Raw genomic sequence first — 17,273 nt, forward strand, 5'->3', positions numbered from 1 at the left:
CGTATGACGAAAATCGGATGCAGTGTGAATCCAACATATGACTTATCGTCCTGTGAACGTCATTTTCTATCCAACTAGAACTTATGCCAGTCTCTTATTATAGTGTCTCTATTTTGCACTAGTTCATCTTTCTTCCTTTTCTCGCTTTAAAAGCATACGTTTGAATTTCGCACTTAATGATGACGTATCTTGCTATATATTTTGATTGGCCAGTGGGCGTGGCCATGCGCAAGAACATACCCTTATCTTTATATCATAGATATTATGCTGGGGTCCCTCATGGCCACAGCCTACATGAAACGCATTTGCCCACGTGGTCCTATAATGCCCATTTCATGAATTTCACCTGAATCACATAACCTTCTCTTTCAACCAATCAGCTGATGCTATGAGAGAAGGGGGAGACCCATTCACCCATTGGTCGAAGGATCTATCATCTGTTAGTTGCAAATGTCGCGGACCCTGTAGCTTCGGATCAAAGCTCGATTGGACCCGGAACCCGGAAGCATAGAAAGCTTGATTGGACTCGACCATGGTGAAATTATACAAGGTGAATCATTGCATATAATGGCAGCAGAGGGTGGGAGACATATCTTGTCAACCAATCACGAAGGGCCCATTTTATGCACGCGGAATTCAAATGTTCACAGGAGATGATTAATAAAAACACAGTATTAGAAGTTAAAATAACAATGAAATCTTTATTAAATCTATTAAAATATAAAAACATTACAAACTGTAACAATGTTACTAAGTAGAAACACGATTGCACATTTTTTTTGTTTTTCTTTATTTTCTTATTATATTATTCGTTTTTATTTACATATTTACATTGCGCAGCCAAATGTACGATCTGGTTTGCACCAAACATGCGATCACCTCCGTTGGAAATTTGTATTCAATTTTCAGACATACTTTTGCGATTAATGTATCAAAAATGTTATCCCGCATATTAAAAAAAGTCTCCGTGAAATAATTGAAATTCAGTATCCATGATTTTTGCTGCTTCCATGAAATTATTGGAAGGAAGGATACAATTTCCACGCGAAATACATGAAATCCAGTCATCGCGCGGAAGTAACTTTTTGGTAGGAGTGCCCAAATGCTTATATTTATGGCCGAAGCGATAAGCTACATAGCCAGTTATATATTCCAACGCTTGTGACTCGATGTCTTTTGCTTCGATATCGGCTTCAAATATCCTTGAGTGATTTAATCGACAAAAGAATGCCTTTTTGAAATGACAACAAGTATGACCGTAAAGTTGGCAATCCAATGCTTCAGCATTATAATACATAGTAACGGAATTTTTTTGAACTTCCCGTAAATAAATGTATGCTTTTGAGCTTATGGATCGAAGAGCAATGGCTGATATCTAATATCTTCGACTGTCCAAACAATTCAACGATCTATTGGAGATATAATTTTCACTTGTCCGGATGTAAACATCTTGCGAAGAATGTCAGTCGTAAACTTATCGGCATATTTCTGTACGTCCTTCTTCATGCAGTCCATTGCTATATACTTTTGATGCAACTGTGCTTTTAATTCAGTATTTTCCTCTTCTACTTTTTTCAGGCGCGCTAAAAGCATGTCAATAATCGACGAGTTTGAATATTCAACTCCTCGTCCATTTCTGAAAAACACAATATAAATAAATAAAAAAGAAACAAAGAAGTACAGAAAAAACTATGAAAATCAAGATTTTTAGCAAATTGATGAAATATTCTACTTAATGTAAAGGACAGAGAACACATACCCTAATATGAAACTAATGTCTTTCTTCCATATATGTTGTTCCACTGAACTTGTGGACAGGTTGGCAGGTTCTGGGTTTGTACATGCGATATCTTTAGCGACTGTTACTACACCAATACTGTACATTTCATAAAAAAAGCATTTTTGAAATTTCCGTCTTATAAAAGAAATAACGACATAAATCTTTACATCATAAAATAATTAATAAAATAAATTATAATATGTAAATATAAATAAATAATATGAATAATAATAAAATAATTGCGCAGTAATCCAATACAAACTCCATACAAATAGTAGAGTATATTGGGTTACTGTGCAATTAAAAAAGTTGATAGTTCAATATGACAATAGAATGACTCAGAATTATGGAAGACAATTATTGACATTAGCAAGAATATATACCTTTTAGTCAAGTTCATGTTTTGTTCTCGTACATTGTCTTCCACTGAACTCGTTTCAACTTCAATCAAGTCCACGATTTCTTCTCGTACGTCGTCTTCCACTAAACTTGCTTGAACTTTCGTCAAATCTGATGCATCTATAGCACCCTTGCTGCACACGACGAGTTCAGCATAGGTTGGAACGCCAGTACTACAAATGTTATATAGGATCAGTAAAATAAAGTCAAATTTATTAACGAAATAATGATAACATAACGGCTATATTATAATAACAAATATATCGTAAAAAAATTATATTTTTCTGAACTCACTTTCTTCACGTCAGTAATATTGCATTATGAATGACACTGTTATAAATATCAGTTGTTGTCTTGAAAAGCGTGCCCTTAGCAGCTCTTATTTCTAACGCACAAATAAGTAGGCCAACTGTTTTTATATGAGGACTCTTTATATTTATAAACGAGACTAGAAGAAAAGCGGAAGGCGAAAAACAAAAAAGTGAAGCACGAAAAGCATGCGCATTGTAACCGGAATTTTCAGCGCCTCTCGATTCATCAGGTTACACGCTAAAGTCTCCTACCCTAACTCCATCTACCCTTATACGCCTGTAGGTCATAACCACATGCATCACATGCATTCCAACACACATCATGTGAATGATTTATTATTCTTACCGAATTAATTTTTTTGGCAATTCATTGATACAAGACTGTGGATACGAATGTAATCGTTTCTTTCGTCCACTCGGTAAGTTCAGAAATTCAGTTGGCACAGATCCCTTTTTCAGTCTTCGAATTATACGTGCTTGGATTTTGTTTGACTGTGGCTTCGCCAGTTGACTTTCTATGCATTCTGCTTTGAAATGCACTTCGCATACCCGTTCTAAAAGTATATTTTGTTACAATTATTGTAATAAGAAATACGCTAATGACATGTATAATTTTAAATTGTTATATGTACCATGTTTAATCTGAGAATTGACATTTTTGCCACAAGCTTCAAGCCATTTTCGACACAAATCGATATCTTTTGGGAATGTATAAAACATTACTTTGTCACTAAATGCACGAGAAGTGCGACTGCTACAGTTTCTAATGCAACAGGTCGGCATGCTCCCTGAAAAATATACACTTATTACATATATTGCACTAACCTCTATTATTATATTATATATTCTATTATTATATTATATTGTATGATATCCGTAACAGAGCACAGACTTCCAAGGGATGTCCTGAGGATGTCTAGAGGATGTCCATATGTCCTTTGAACATCCCTAAGGACATCCCCAGGATAAAGTGTGCTATTAGGGATTATATTATACTACATTACATATATTCTAAACAAAACCATATATATTCGTTTATTACAGTCTTACACGATAGCTGCAATCAGTCGTAAGTCGTAATAACACCGCACGCAGTGCTCCAAAACAATAAACGCAGCCATATTGGATTTTAATCGAATGGGCCCCCCATGATTGGCTGTCCACTCCCCACTACTTTTAGGCTACTGCGCATCCACGGGAATGACTCACCTTGTATAATTCCACCATGGGCTCGATTTCTGTCGACTTCAGGTGCGAGGGCACCACGCGGTTTCGCGGTGTGCGCTCGCAACCTGTCGGGGGAAAAAACGCGACATCTCTGATCGCGCGACGTACCGCGGTACCGTCCGTTCGCACATTCCGCACGCACTTACACACCATTACTGATTACACACGCACGCGCACCACGACGGTGAACAGCACAACGGTGCGGGTTACAAGTTACAACACCCGAGATTGTGTTGGTGATTAATCAAAAAAAGGCCGTTCGCGAAAATGGCCGATGGACGCGAGCCACGGTTGTTTTCCACGAGAAGCCTGTACCATTTGTGCGTGTCCGCAGTGGTCGACAGGTTCCGCGTCTACAAACCATACCTCGTCGACCTGCCCAAGAGCGTGCGGTTCGATCTCTACTATCAGGTAAAAAGGACGTCAAGCTGTGCCGTCGTCGGCGTGACGACGACAGGGTCACGGGGGAGAGGAGGGGTCCCGTCGTCGTCGATCGGAGCACGGAGTCACCCGCGTGCGATGATAGCCACGCTTGTTTTTATCGTATCTCGCCTCGTCGTGGACGACGTCGGGAACGACATCGTGAGACCGCTGTGCGTTCCCAACGACGACGACACGCGATCATCCGCTCTCTCGCGAGTGTCGTGTCGAGGACCCGACATCCACGGCGCGACGAATTCGACGCGTTCTCGCTGTGGTCCCTCCAATTGGCCAATCTCGTTCCTCGATTGACTCCGATTGACTCCATCGTGTGCGCTTAATAATAACGTTTGACGTACCCTTGGTTTCTATCGGTCTGATCTCTTTCAGTTGTACACAGAGAGGAGACTATGTATATTGGGGGCAGAATTAAGCGATCTGGAGACTTTCTCCAAGATGCTCAAGGTCACCAATCGCCGATTGCAACTCCTGAAAATATTTCAGGTAAGCCTGTCCAGTACAAGTTCTCAAGAGCAACTTGGACCAAACTCGGATTAAATTAATCAGTGATTTAACTCAATCGATAGAATTGCCTAGAGCAAAATTTCAATTTTCGTCATTTCTAATCTTTTTTTTTTTCCATATGTTGAACAAAAAATCATTTCCATTTAAATACAAATACAATTTGATAGTTATTCACCGATTATATTAATCAAAGTTTGGTCTAGATGTCACTCTAATGTCAGTCTCTATCAATATAGATTAACTTACTTACTCTTTATCTCTTTCAAATTTCTAGAATTAGAAAAAGATAAGCAGTAAGTTAAATCAAAATAAAAGTTAATCTACATATATAAAAATAAAAAGAGGCAGTCATTTTTTTTCAACGTCAGAAAATATTTATTTTTGCATTTTCGGAACTAAAGGCACCAATGGATCATAAAATAAGGATAGCGAAACATCTGGTCATCAGTTACAACATGTGCTGTTTCCAAGCAAGAGAGAGTCCTTTATCACAGGAAATTGATAAATTAATAAATCTGGGTTTAAGACTTGGCGGATTTCTCAGTGATGCTGGCTGGTATTCAGAAAGCGAAGACGTGTTGTCAGCTTGCAAGCAATTATGTATGGACCACAATCAGACCCCCAAAGAATGGAGTAGGACATTAGACTGTTGTCACAAGTAAGAACGTTGACACATATGCTAATAGGTTCAAAAAGTTCCCATGATTGATTTCTAACATAGAAATAACTAATCCTACCTTTACTTATACCTTTATTTACATTTCTTTCAAAGCTTGCCACGTGTAATGCTAGCAGAGCTAACGTTTTTAAAACGCTTAAAAGTATTTAATTTGTAGTTATCAACTATTGACATAAAATCTCTTAACACTAATTAAATTTAATTTTATAATACCAGTTATCATAAAACTGAATTTAATCATGTTTATACGATATTTTATCAATAGTTAATACAAAGCTACAAATGTTATTGAACTAGGGATGTTTCAATCTCCAAAAGATTGATCTTTCCGAACGACAATTGCGATTTTAAATCAATCTATCTTGTGAAAAATTTATTTTTCAAACTAAAAGGGACTATTTTAAACCGATCTCTTCATAAAAAATCACTCCTTATTTTTAAAAAGGAACACTTTACAGTCCCTAAAATCTTACTTATTAAATTTTTTTGCGTTGATGGCTTTTGTTTTAGCTCCGAAACTAAAATTGGACAGGCTTGCTGTATGGAATAACATAATAAGTAATAAAAATATAGAGCAAGTTAACTTATGAAATTGAAAATGAATTTCAAAACATATTTATTCAGATAAATATTCGGACATTAAAAAAAAAGAATTACGCAAAGATACCGAGTGCAAGAAGCGCAAACAACTAGAGGTGTGCAAATAGTTCGAATTCATATCGAATTTATTCGAATCATAGTGGATTCGATTCGTTTTCGAATCTGAAAGATTCGAAATCAAATAAGATTTGAAAGTTCGAGTCACCGGTGGTTCAATTTTGAATCCGCTTATTTTTTGTTTGCTTTATTTTAATGTAAATTCGAGAAAATTTGATTCGTTTTCACATTAAAAATTGATACGATTCGATTTGACGCAAAAACTTCAAATTCGATTCGATACACACACACACACACACACACACACACACACACACACACACACACACACACACACACACACATCTACAAACAGACCTTATGTTATAAATCAATTCCGGAATTTTTTGAACCTACGAGTATCAAAAGACACGTTTTGCACTAATGCGCAATTATTTACCTATACATGAGCCATTTAGTTGACAGATTTTTAGAGTATCGGGTGTTACAATTAGTCACTCAGTTCGATCGATCAAGTTTTTAATAGGCTAAATATAATATCCTGTTAATACATTTCAGACTGTTACATGCACAAGCAGCATACTGCGATTTCGACGGGGCTGCGGAAACTCATCAGCTTGCCATGGAAATGATAGAAAAGTTAAAAAGCAAGCAGTACAATAATAGCAATCACGCTGCCCTTTTTGCAGAGTTCAGTGTATTATTCTACATACGCAGTGAATACGATGAAGCTCATAGGTGCACGCCTACCTAATATTTGTCGTTTCCGAAATAGGTTACAATCGCCAGAAATTAACTTTAATCAGACTTTTTTTTATAAATCAATATAGCAGGGTTTTTCAACCGGTGTGCTGCAGAAATTTTAAAGATGGTATAAGCATGATTACGTTTTCTATAAAGTGCATGATGTGCATGTCGTTTTATTTTTATTTAGCATTCGGTGAACAACAAGAATAAAATAATTCTTCACGTGTATCATGCGCTTAAGAATGTTCGATAGCTATATATTAATAGCACATATATTAATATTTATACTTTGAACAAACTATATACATATAAAAGTTGTGTTCATAACATTCTGTTTTTATTGAACAACACATTTTTAGTTTATTTACTTTATTTGTTATTTTTATTGTAAGCTAAAATTAAAAAAATAAAATCTAAATGTTTTAAATAAGTACTTTAAGTATTCTTTCAGAATAACTTATGCAAGGTTGCATTGCAATTCACTGAGTTAGTAGAAAGACTTAGAACAAATATTTTGTTTATTTACTGGATAATTAATTTCTGTATCACAATGTAACTTTATATAAATAATATTGAATACCTAAAGTACTTGTATTTAAAAAATTGAAATTTTTGTCATTTATTTTATAATATTATACATTTCTATTAAAGTACAGATTTAAAAAATACTACTTACTGTAAACTTAATATCCAGGCGATAAACTGTTTTTTTTTGTTATATTACTTTTTAATGTGATTTAGAATAATCTAATTTTTTGTTATAATTTTGTTATTATTTTGAAGTATCTATCGAATATTCTTATCGAAACGCAGTCAATGTAGTGTTAATGAGACACGAAATAAAAGTATTTAAAAAATTGAAAATTATCTACATTAGTTTATTCTTATTTAACTAAAGCGATATCGTTATTGCAACAAAATTACTTTAAAAAATAGAATACAAAATATAACTGTTTAACTTTACTTTTTATTTTTTTTGAATGTCGTGTTGAAAGTATCTGATTTATGTTGAGCATTGAAACGTAATTATAATGGTATAACTCAACAAATTTGGCTTGCTATTTAATGTACCGCAAATTAAAAAAAGGTTGAAAAATACTGTGATATGTGATGCGAGTTGAAATTGATCAGACTATAAATTGATTCTTAATGATATTAAATAACATAATTTTTTTTATTTTAAATAATACTATATATATAATATTTTTCTAATATTTTATATACACTAAATACTGCCTATCATTCAGATGGAGTATAAAAGCGTTAAAACAATTAAGACCGTCGCTTCCCGCGGGAATTATTGTCGATGTTCTGAGACAAGCGGCGAAATCATGCGTTGTGAAACGAGAGTTCCAGAAAGCTGATTTATTGATCAAAGAAGCTGTATATCTCGCGAGAGAAATATTCGATACAGATCATCCAAAGTATAGCGACGTTCTCATCGATTATGGATTTTTCTTACTAAACTTCGATAGTATCAGCAATAGTGTAACTATATACAAGGTATTTATCTCTAGAGCTCTTTATGAATCTTCGTAATCTTTCGTGGAGGCGATTGTAAAACGTTTCGTCTTATACTTTAGACTGCGTTAGATATTAGAAGAACGATTTTCGGCAGGACTAATCTTCATGTTGCTTTGGCACACGAAGACTTAGCTTACGCTCTCTATGTACATGAATATAGTTCCGGCAGATTTGACGATGCAAGGTAATTAATTAGAAATATATTCGATTTATTGTATATTGACAGTATGATTTACTTTTGTTTTGCAGTGAACATGCTGGAATAGCTATAGATATTATGGAGAGACATTTACCCCCGAATCATTTGATGCTCGCAAGCGCTAGGAGAATCAAGGCACTTATTCTCGAAGAAATTGCTATAGATAACGCATCGACGCCATTGTCGGAACAGAATCTCTTACTCAAGTCTGAATGTCTCCATTTATCCGCTTTAGAAATGTCGAAAACTGCATTCGGCGAAAGAAATGTACAAACGGCAAAACATTACGGGAATCTGGGTCGCTTATATCAGAGTATGAGGAAGTTTCAGGTAACTTATATATTTACACACGGTATCTTTCATTATTTTCTTGTATTTTTAACATGCGCGTGCTTTAGGAGGCGGAAATGATGCACCTGAAAGCTATTGGTATTAAAGAAGAATTGTTAGGACCTGACGATTACGAAGTGGGCTTGAGTATAGGGCATTTAGCTTCATTATATAATTTCCACATGAATCGATACAGAGATGCCGAAAAGCTTTACCGTCGTAGTATCGCAATTAGTAAGTATATATTTTAATTAAGTCCATTCTGACAGGAAATGCCATTGCACTTCACAAATTTCGCATTGACAGGCTTGAAGTTATTTGGAGAAGGTTATAGTGGTTTAGAATACGATTACCGAGGACTTTTACACGTGTACAATAAGTTAGAGGATTACGAGAAAATATCGGAATACACAGATACATTGAATCATTGGAAAGAGCTTAGAGACAAACACGCTCAATCTGAAGAACCACCGATCGATGTACAAAAACGTCCACAACCAATCACAAATGTAATGAATGTGTTCTTTTCCATGTGATATATCAATAAGTGTGTCTAATTCAAATTTTATGTCATTGTATGTCATCAAGCAACTTGCTGGTCTCCGTTGCGTTTACAAGACATTGGGCCAAAGTAAGAAGGAAAAAAGTTATAACTGGATTGTATGAAAATCATTGTAGAAATTTGTAAATCACTGATCTGGTCATATGAATTAATAATTTCATCTCTTATGTCGATATTTTATAACACGTGCGTAGTATCTATATCAAATAAGAAACAAATTGAAACATTATCAATAATATTAAATTCAAACGATGCGTGAAAATATTAATTTAATTTGTAAATTATTTTTATTAGTCATGATATTGCAATATAAACATTGATGGGGCTTTCTTTTTTTAGTTGAGTTGCTGTGTTTATGCTGAATTATATTTAAACTTGATGTCTGTGTTTTATTAAAATTTTTTGCGCATAAAAATATATCTTTTTTTAAATATTTTGTATTTATATATAAAATTTTAATATAAATTTGCTAATGTTTAATCTGATTTGCATACATTTTATGTACACATATATATATATATACATATACACAGGATGTCCCAGAATATTTGGGACAATCTTTGTGTGCAAATAGAACGGAATCAAAGACTTCGATTCAATGTAATCCGTTCTATCTGCACACGAAAATTTTCCAAAATATTCTGGAACACCGTGTTTGCGTGTTGGTTCGTGCGTGCGCGCGCGCGGGTGTGCGTAATAGCGAATCGTAAAGAATAAACATACAGATATAATACATATGTTTATACTTTACAATTCGCCAATTATTACTGAACTACTTTCAAAGAGAGTCGCTCAGGTTTCATATAAATATTTTTTTTTATGATTGTTTATCAAACACATTTATAATATGTTTAATTCATTGTTCATCTCAAAATTACATTGATCGTAGATCTTCACGCATAATTTTTAAGTAATAAAAAATATTCAAAATACATGCACTTGTGTTTATAACAGTAATGTAGTTAAAGAGATAGGAATTAAAACTCGATGAACGATTTGTTGAACAGATGTTTTGCTGCATAAAGTTACCTTCTCACTTTGTAAAATTTTGATATCTAAATTTAAAAATACCTCCTATATACATCCTATATTTTTTCTAGTATTTTGTTCTTGTACAAATGTCATAATGAATATAGATAATTAAAAACTAGACGCGCGCGTGTCCTTGAGATGACTGCTCCTAGAGATATTTTGAGATCATAAAATTTTCAAACTTTCGCTAATTATTTACAAGTGTTTTTGAAGATTCGTATCATTTCAATTTTAAAAATTCGTTTAGGCACTCTTTAGATAGATATCAAATGATAGGATGCGTAATCCATCCAATGTAAACTTGTATAACTTGTATAACTGAATAGATAGTAAAGCCTCTCTAATAAATTCAGACAATATAAAGGTAGCAGGCGCTCAAGATGTAGTTGACAATACATAATCTATTTAGCGATATTGTGTAAATTATGATTAATTTATGAAAATTTAAATAGATTACATGTTATCAACTGCACTACAAATTGTTCTTGTATTGTCATTACATCATTAATTATTGTATCAGAGCTAGCAGTCATAAGATGAATTAAATTAGTTGTACATTCTATTTTGTTTTTTTGACCATCCATTAAAAGTATCAATCCATTTTTTTTACGTTAAAAAAATATTGCAGAATTAAGTAAACCAAAAATATTCTATCAGAGTTAAATGTCTATTTCTCTTTTATAGACTAGTAAAATTCTCAATCAAAGATCTGAGAGATCCGTAATTAAATAAAGACAAGATAATGTAATATAAATACTCACAATATTCTTCTGTATAACTCACATACATTCAAAAGCTTTAATCTGTTTAAATTACAGTAACCATTAGGTAATACATAACTTTATATTTACACGATATTTCTTGTATCACTCCGATTTTCAGGTAATAAGAATCTTATCTAATCCCATTTTTATGCTATCAACACTTTTAACTTTCGCTCTCTGCAAACGAAAGAGAGTCATTGTTAGTCATCTAATGATCGGTATATTTTTTAGACATACTAGTCAACATATTACCGGACTGATATTGCACATCTCATTAAACTGTGTTAAAGTCCCATAACTTTAGAACATTTAATCAGGTGTATGTGGAGGTTCTTGGCTGAAGTATGGTGCGGTATCTTGCACTAATAAAGTATGACAAACATCACAGACTCTGGATGGTCTTTGTTTCGGCCCACTGTTCACAACGTGTGAGAGGCAAGATTGACAAAATATATGGCCACAGTGACGGCAATGTACCTACGGATATTAAAGCTTCTTTAATTCTGTTATATTATAGGTTTGTTCGCGTTACATGAAATCTCCAAATATTTGTACATTCATATATTTGACCTTGAAAAGAGAGATGCCGAGTGCAAAAAATGCAAATAACACGAACAGATCTTATATATATACACACACAAGGTGTATCCAGCGCTGCCATTCAGTCACTTAAATCACTTTTTGTCATTTTTTTTGTTAAAAAGCAGTCAGTATTTCACTTTTTTTGGTTTGTTGACTGGATGACAATACTGGATGTATCTTAACATACTAAGCGCAGAGCCTATTTCGTTTAACTTTCTGTTTATGTCACACAATACCGTCAACTGGAGAGATACAGGCAGTATGTGAGCTAAAGTAAACAAAAGAATGAGAAACAAAGTGATGCCGGGACGACTAACGAATCGTCAGTCACACAAAAGAACAGTACAATTTTGTTCTCTGAAGTAGATCTAAATATTTCAAGAAGTTTTTGAGATCGGCGTGGCGTAAACGGAAAGTCTGGTGCCAGTCTGTAAGGATTGGCATGGCGTTTAACTTTTAATAGTGCTCATTAAAGTCCACTAATCATATAGCACTATTCCTGATAAAAAAATTGAGTCGAAAAATCCTGAGCCATTTTTTTCTACAATGCTCAAGTAGTTATTATCAAGTAAAGTAATAAAATCCATGTCGTCCTTTAGACGGGCGACTCGTGTCTGTGAATCACGCTCATTACCAGACGCGTGACTCACTAAGCGTCCGTCTAAAGAATGGCGCCATTTGAATTAGCTTTACTTAGCAATTAACTGTTTCATTGAGTATTGTAGAAAAAACGGCTCAGGAATAGAGCTGTATGATTAGTGGGCGCTATTTAAGATACACCTTGTATGTGCGTGTGTGCTTGTGCATACAGATCGTAATAATAATTTAACTTATGCTTTCTCAATTTACCTTCTTTTTTGTAACTGAAAACGTGGTATGGCAACTAGGACACTCTTCAACGTCTTCTTCATGTTGCCATCTTACTTCACTACCTGCCTGTCTAATCCTTTCCAGTTGTACCTATAATATGTGATTATTAAAATAATTATTACTTTGCATATTATAGCTCTATTTATAATTGTTTATAATATATATAATGAGCTCTCTTATTTATATATACAAATTTTTTTCAATAATTTTGAATCAACTTTATATCTCGATATAAAATACACACGTACACAACTTTGAATTCACTGTTTATATTATTTCAATTACCTGTAATGATTGTGATAATCTAACAAAGTCTTTCTGTACTGCCTCACTAGTATCTAATTCTTGTTGTAAACTCATAACTCTTTGTCGTAGTTCGCTTATAATTGAATCTGCATCCTTCTTCTCTTTTTGGATTTCCAGCAGCTGTTTTTCCAATCGATCAAGTTTCTCTTCTCTATCAGCGAGTGTACGATGATCTCTTATGTATTTATCTAATTGTGCTCTATAAATTATTCGACAGAGTAAAATTATGTTAATCTTTATGGTATTAAACAATTATAGTTGAGACAATTTTGTCGCACGTATAAAATCAGTATATACAATCGCTCACCTCAACCCACTTATTTCATTCCTTAAAACAACAATATCCTGTTCTTTGACTCTACTTTCTTGTTCCATTTGTTCTCTCAATAAAGTAACTTCATATCGCAATGTCTCTTCCTTCTCCTGTGCAACTTCTTGAGCTACTTTGGCTGTAATTAAATCCTCACGCATCTTTAAAAGACTCATGTGCAATTCCTCAACAGTGTTTGGCATGTTGATGCTTTCACTTTGAAGTTGTTGCGAATGTTTGCTATGTTTACCCACAAGATTTTCATTCTCCATCTGAAGTCTGCAAGCATATCGATAGATTTGGAATAAAAAGCTTTATCAATAATATACTATTATAATATTATTTATATTTCTTATTTTATATGTAATTTAACTTCGTATATATGTAATGCTATTAAAAATTTGTATATAGAAAAGGATCATCTTACGCAGTGAGATGTCTCTGTACTTCTTCTCTGCCTCGTGTCAATTTAATAAGTTCCTCCGATACGTTCCTTTGAATTTGTTCGAAAGTTTTCTTTAGTTCTAATAAATTTTGTTGCGCTGTCTGCGAGGTAACAGTGAGTTCCGCAACTTTGATTTTATGCTCTTCCTTTTTCTCATTCCATTTTTCCTCCATCTCCTTTCGAAATTCAACTTCCTTAGCTAGATCTTCCTTTTGAGCTTGTAGCATACGTTGCGAGTCCAACAGCTGCTTCTCTAAATTCTTGGCAGTCGCTTCTACTTTGACTAATTGTGCTTCATAGTTTACACACATATCACACGACGGCTCAAAGGAACCAGGTTCCTGCTGCCGTTTCTTTAATAGAACTTCTTTACATTTTTGTAACTCGTCATCGGTTGACCTTAGTTTCTCTTTTAAAGCTTTAATTTCCTCCTCGAGTGGCACAACCAACGAACGTAAAACTTCCGCATCTTCTTGCGCCTATGAAATTACACAATTTTTATCTATCATTGCAACAAATATTACGAATATTATTACTGAGAGACAAGCAATTTAACGTATCTAGAGAAATGTTAGTGTCGCTTAAATGTATTACAAAAATATATATATATATTTCTTATATAATGTATATATATTTTATATATATATATATACATAAATTTCCCTCCATCAGTCATATGGAATTTTACACCTTCCTTCAGCAAAGTGGATATTTGAGCTTCAGTGCAAATTTTTATATTGTTCTTATATAACTGTATAAAAATCTGAAAAAATTCTTATATATTTGAAAAAACTTCAACAATGAGTTTTTTTTTCTAGAAGTCGAATTGTATTTTACTTATTTATTGTAAATTTAAATTTATCTTTAGAATTCTTATAATCAAAATATCAACCATGCCTTCAAAATCCAACTTGGTCACTTAACAAAAGGTTAATTGTGCAAGGATTATAAATGCTTCATGCAATTTTAGATTTACGTACATATTTTTTTACCTTCCTCATGCTTTCTTCTAAATTGTCAGGGCCTAAAGATAAAGAGTCCGCGCCTAATTGTGAAACCACTTTTCTAGCTAATGTTTTAGTTACTGTAGATAACGAGATTTGTGGTCCATCCATTGGCGGATCACGTGGCAATTGGCTTTTCAATAACGCGTTCTCTTCTTGAAGCTTAGAAAGAGTCAATTGCAATTTGGACACTTCGCTAACAAGCTGTTTTCTCGAACAAGAAGACTCCTCCACCGTTTCATGTATAACTTGCTGTAAAGATGCTATTTCTTCCTGAGCCTTCCTCTTCTCAATCAATATATGATTTTGTATCTTAAGATCTGCGACGACTAGTTGGCTCTTAGCCTCATCCAGCTCATTCTTCAGTCTCAGATTTTCCTTCTGCAGGCCTATATTTTCCTCCAGTCTCCGCTTTAATTCTTCTATAAAATACATTGATTCTAGACTCGATAAAACTGCCAAAGAGCTATTTGCTCAAGATTTGAGTTGTACATGTTACATACCTTCTTTCTGAAGGAACAATTCTTTCATCTTAGCCCTTTGTACATTAAATTCTTCTCGCATCTTAATGTTCTCCGACTCCAATCGGCTGATCTTCGCCTGTGGATCTTCTGAATCATAACAGACACTCTTAATGAAATTAAATCGTATCGCAAGGGGATTCTCTACATTAACAAACGTGTGACGTCACAAAAGAAGCCTGATAAATGAACAAATTGTGCTTTCTTAAACACCGCGTCTAAATATTTTGTTTTCATTTTTTTTTCCTTCTGAGTGACGTGACGATGATACCGACAAGGATCTAAATAAGGACTACTGCTCGGTGACATACCGTTTCCGTTTGCTTTGACCGTCCGATCTTCCTGGTTCTCCATTGTATGATCACTTGGCGCGGACGAGAACGACAACTTTGCCGAGGTGGATCACTGCCACGGACAAGGATTCGGAGAGCATATCTCGGAGCTCAGCCGGGACTGGCCACCTCTCGACAATGACGACAACGTTAATGATGACGATGACGGCGACAGCATGCCGCTACCAGCGTCACTGACTCATAGTGACTCGAACGAAAGATCCAAAACGCAAATGAAGACTCGAGAATGAAAATCACCGATAGTCAGATCACGGAAACGGACTCAAGAACCGGAAGCGACCTCGCTTGTTCATCCAACGACTTCGCTAGATTCGCGAGCAATTCGTTAAACGATGCGTTTAACACTCGTATATATTTGGCGATGTTCACTGCTCCTCCCGGCTGCACCTCCTGACAGTGGCTGATAGTGGCTGACACCTTCCGCGTTTGCTGTTTTCCGCCCTTTATGTCTGCTTTGCAGCTCCAAGTAACTCCAACCTCTAATTAGTAATAATGTAATGTGCACTTGTATATTCATACAGACTTAAAATTAAATAATCTTTTACAGATTATTTAATTTCAAGTATGTATATATATACAAATTTACGTACATGAATAACAATAAAGTTTGATGAAAGCGAGATAGAAAATTTCAATGTGCAGTCCAGTGGAGCAATAAAAAAAACCAAACCTCTCCTTTTTTCAGGAATTACACCTTTTGTTATACACCCTTTCACTTTTCTCTCTTTCTGAGTGCAGAAACGTCACAAGTATGGCCGTGTTCGTATATTACTGCCAGTTTTATAGTACACGTAACGGGAACTATAGATTTTCAATACTGGCAGTCAACTGGCAGTAATATACGAACATGGCCTATATCGCAGGCGTGGTCCAATCAGAGTCGAGCGAGCTTAACGTTGATTGGACCGCAACGTTTGCGACCCTGCGATCAGTGCTGCCAACTCTGGGAGCTTATTACGGTTTTTGTGACGAAGTGAAAATTACAAAAATGATCAAATTCACTAGAAGTTAACCAATGAAATTATAAATATTCTAGTACATTCAATCTAGTACATTCAAACTTTTGTAATTTTCATTTCGTCACAAGGAACCGTAATAAGCCCCCTAAATTCTGAAATTACGCTAATATTTTATCAAAAAGAACTCTATAAAAAATAAACTAAAAAAATAAATCATAATATAAATTCATATTATGAAGTTCAAAAACTCCACAAGTAAGCTAAATTTTATCAAAAAAATATTAAAATAAAAATGATAAATCGTTATATGAAATTAAATATACATATAAAATTAGTTTTCTTAATTTGGAACATCTTTATTTATAATTTTATATCGTTATATATAAAAAAATTATATATTAAAAATTTTATATTTCATATTATATATTATTTTATATTATTTTTCACATGTTAAAAAAAAATTAATTTAATTAAATTTAATATTTTATATTATATATTATTTTTGTATTTTATATTTTGTATTTTACATTTAAAAAAAGATTCACACGCGGAAAAATATATTCTCCTATGCAAATCGCGAACACTTTAGGGCCGGAATTCATAGTCCGTTCTTAGGGCCACTGTCACCAACTCAATTAACTTAACTGGGCCAATTAATCCATCGGAATTGACCAATCTGTCAATTCTTCAAACAAAATGACAAATGCGATTGGTCAATTCCGATGGACTGACTGGCCTAGTTAGATCAACTGAGCTTGGTGACAGTG

At 34.1% G+C, this 17,273-nt stretch overlaps 3 protein-coding genes across 5 annotated transcripts; 1 reads left to right on the forward strand and 2 right to left on the reverse strand.

Moving 5' to 3' along the window:
- Window positions 1–857: 857 nt before the first annotated feature.
- Window positions 858–3,597, reverse strand: LOC108731358 (uncharacterized). Its single transcript, XM_018461659.1, has 6 exons — window positions 3,541–3,597; window positions 3,123–3,278; window positions 2,837–3,044; window positions 2,164–2,352; window positions 1,760–1,876; window positions 858–1,636 (listed from the first exon to the last, which is right to left on the reverse strand). Exons 2-6 carry the CDS (start codon window positions 3,271–3,273, stop codon window positions 1,402–1,404), a joined length of 900 nt encoding a protein of 299 aa, XP_018317161.1. The 5' UTR covers window positions 3,274–3,278; window positions 3,541–3,597; the 3' UTR covers window positions 858–1,401.
- Window positions 3,598–3,617: 20 nt separating this feature from the next.
- Pat1 (Protein interacting with APP tail-1) lies at window positions 3,618–9,596 on the forward strand. Its single transcript, XM_018461660.1, has 9 exons — window positions 3,618–4,128; window positions 4,528–4,641; window positions 5,064–5,320; window positions 6,557–6,736; window positions 7,993–8,248; window positions 8,329–8,453; window positions 8,519–8,798; window positions 8,867–9,032; window positions 9,105–9,596. The coding sequence occupies exons 1-9, from the start codon at window positions 3,985–3,987 to the stop codon at window positions 9,332–9,334; spliced, it is 1,752 nt and encodes a 583-aa protein (XP_018317162.1). The 5' UTR covers window positions 3,618–3,984; the 3' UTR covers window positions 9,335–9,596.
- Window positions 9,597–11,165: 1,569 nt separating this feature from the next.
- Window positions 11,166–16,231, reverse strand: Rbpn-5 (Rab GTPase-binding effector protein rabaptin-5). 3 transcript variants are annotated; one of them, XM_018461663.1, is made up of 9 exons: window positions 16,138–16,231; window positions 15,506–16,026; window positions 15,177–15,284; window positions 14,662–15,095; window positions 13,652–14,148; window positions 13,222–13,503; window positions 12,894–13,113; window positions 12,588–12,698; window positions 11,166–11,633 (listed from the first exon to the last, which is right to left on the reverse strand). In XM_018461663.1, the coding sequence occupies exons 2-9, from the start codon at window positions 15,546–15,548 to the stop codon at window positions 11,466–11,468; spliced, it is 1,863 nt and encodes a 620-aa protein (XP_018317165.1). In that variant the 5' UTR covers window positions 15,549–16,026; window positions 16,138–16,231; the 3' UTR covers window positions 11,166–11,465. The 3 variants fall into 3 exon arrangements, with proteins under 3 accessions (XP_018317165.1, XP_018317163.1, XP_018317164.1); XM_018461661.1 differs by having other exon boundaries at window positions 14,650–15,095; XM_018461662.1 differs by having other exon boundaries at window positions 11,466–11,633; window positions 14,650–15,095; window positions 15,177–15,281.
- Between the last annotated feature and the right edge of the window lie 1,042 nt (window positions 16,232–17,273).

Source organism: Mycetomoellerius zeteki, unplaced genomic scaffold (assembly GCF_001594055.1).
Source record: "Mycetomoellerius zeteki isolate Tzet28-1 unplaced genomic scaffold, Tzet1.0 scaffold124, whole genome shotgun sequence".
Classification (NCBI taxonomy): Eukaryota; Metazoa; Arthropoda; class Insecta; order Hymenoptera; family Formicidae; genus Mycetomoellerius; species Mycetomoellerius zeteki.

Coding starts and splice junctions, on each gene's coding strand:
- LOC108731358 (XM_018461659.1), bottom strand. CDS start 3,273: ATGCCGACCTGTTGCATTAGAAACTGTAGCAGTCGCACTTCTCGTGCA. Junction 1,877..2,163: donor AACATGAACTTGACTAAAAG/GTATATATTCTT, acceptor TGAAATGTACAG/TATTGGTGTAGTAACAGTCG. Junction 1,637..1,759: donor GACATTAGTTTCATATTAGG/GTATGTGTTCTC, acceptor TGTGTTTTTCAG/AAATGGACGAGGAGTTGAAT.
- Pat1 (XM_018461660.1), top strand. CDS start 3,985: ATGGCCGATGGACGCGAGCCACGGTTGTTTTCCACGAGAAGCCTGTAC. Junction 8,454..8,518: donor GGCAGATTTGACGATGCAAG/GTAATTAATTAG, acceptor TTTGTTTTGCAG/TGAACATGCTGGAATAGCTA. Junction 8,799..8,866: donor AGAGTATGAGGAAGTTTCAG/GTAACTTATATA, acceptor CGCGTGCTTTAG/GAGGCGGAAATGATGCACCT.
- Rbpn-5 (XM_018461661.1), bottom strand. CDS start 15,548: ATGGAGAACCAGGAAGATCGGACGGTCAAAGCAAACGGAAACG. Junction 13,504..13,651: donor GTACAGAGACATCTCACTGC/GTAAGATGATCC, acceptor ATATGCTTGCAG/ACTTCAGATGGAGAATGAAA. Junction 12,699..12,893: donor GATTATCACAATCATTACAG/GTAATTGAAATA, acceptor CACATATTATAG/GTACAACTGGAAAGGATTAG.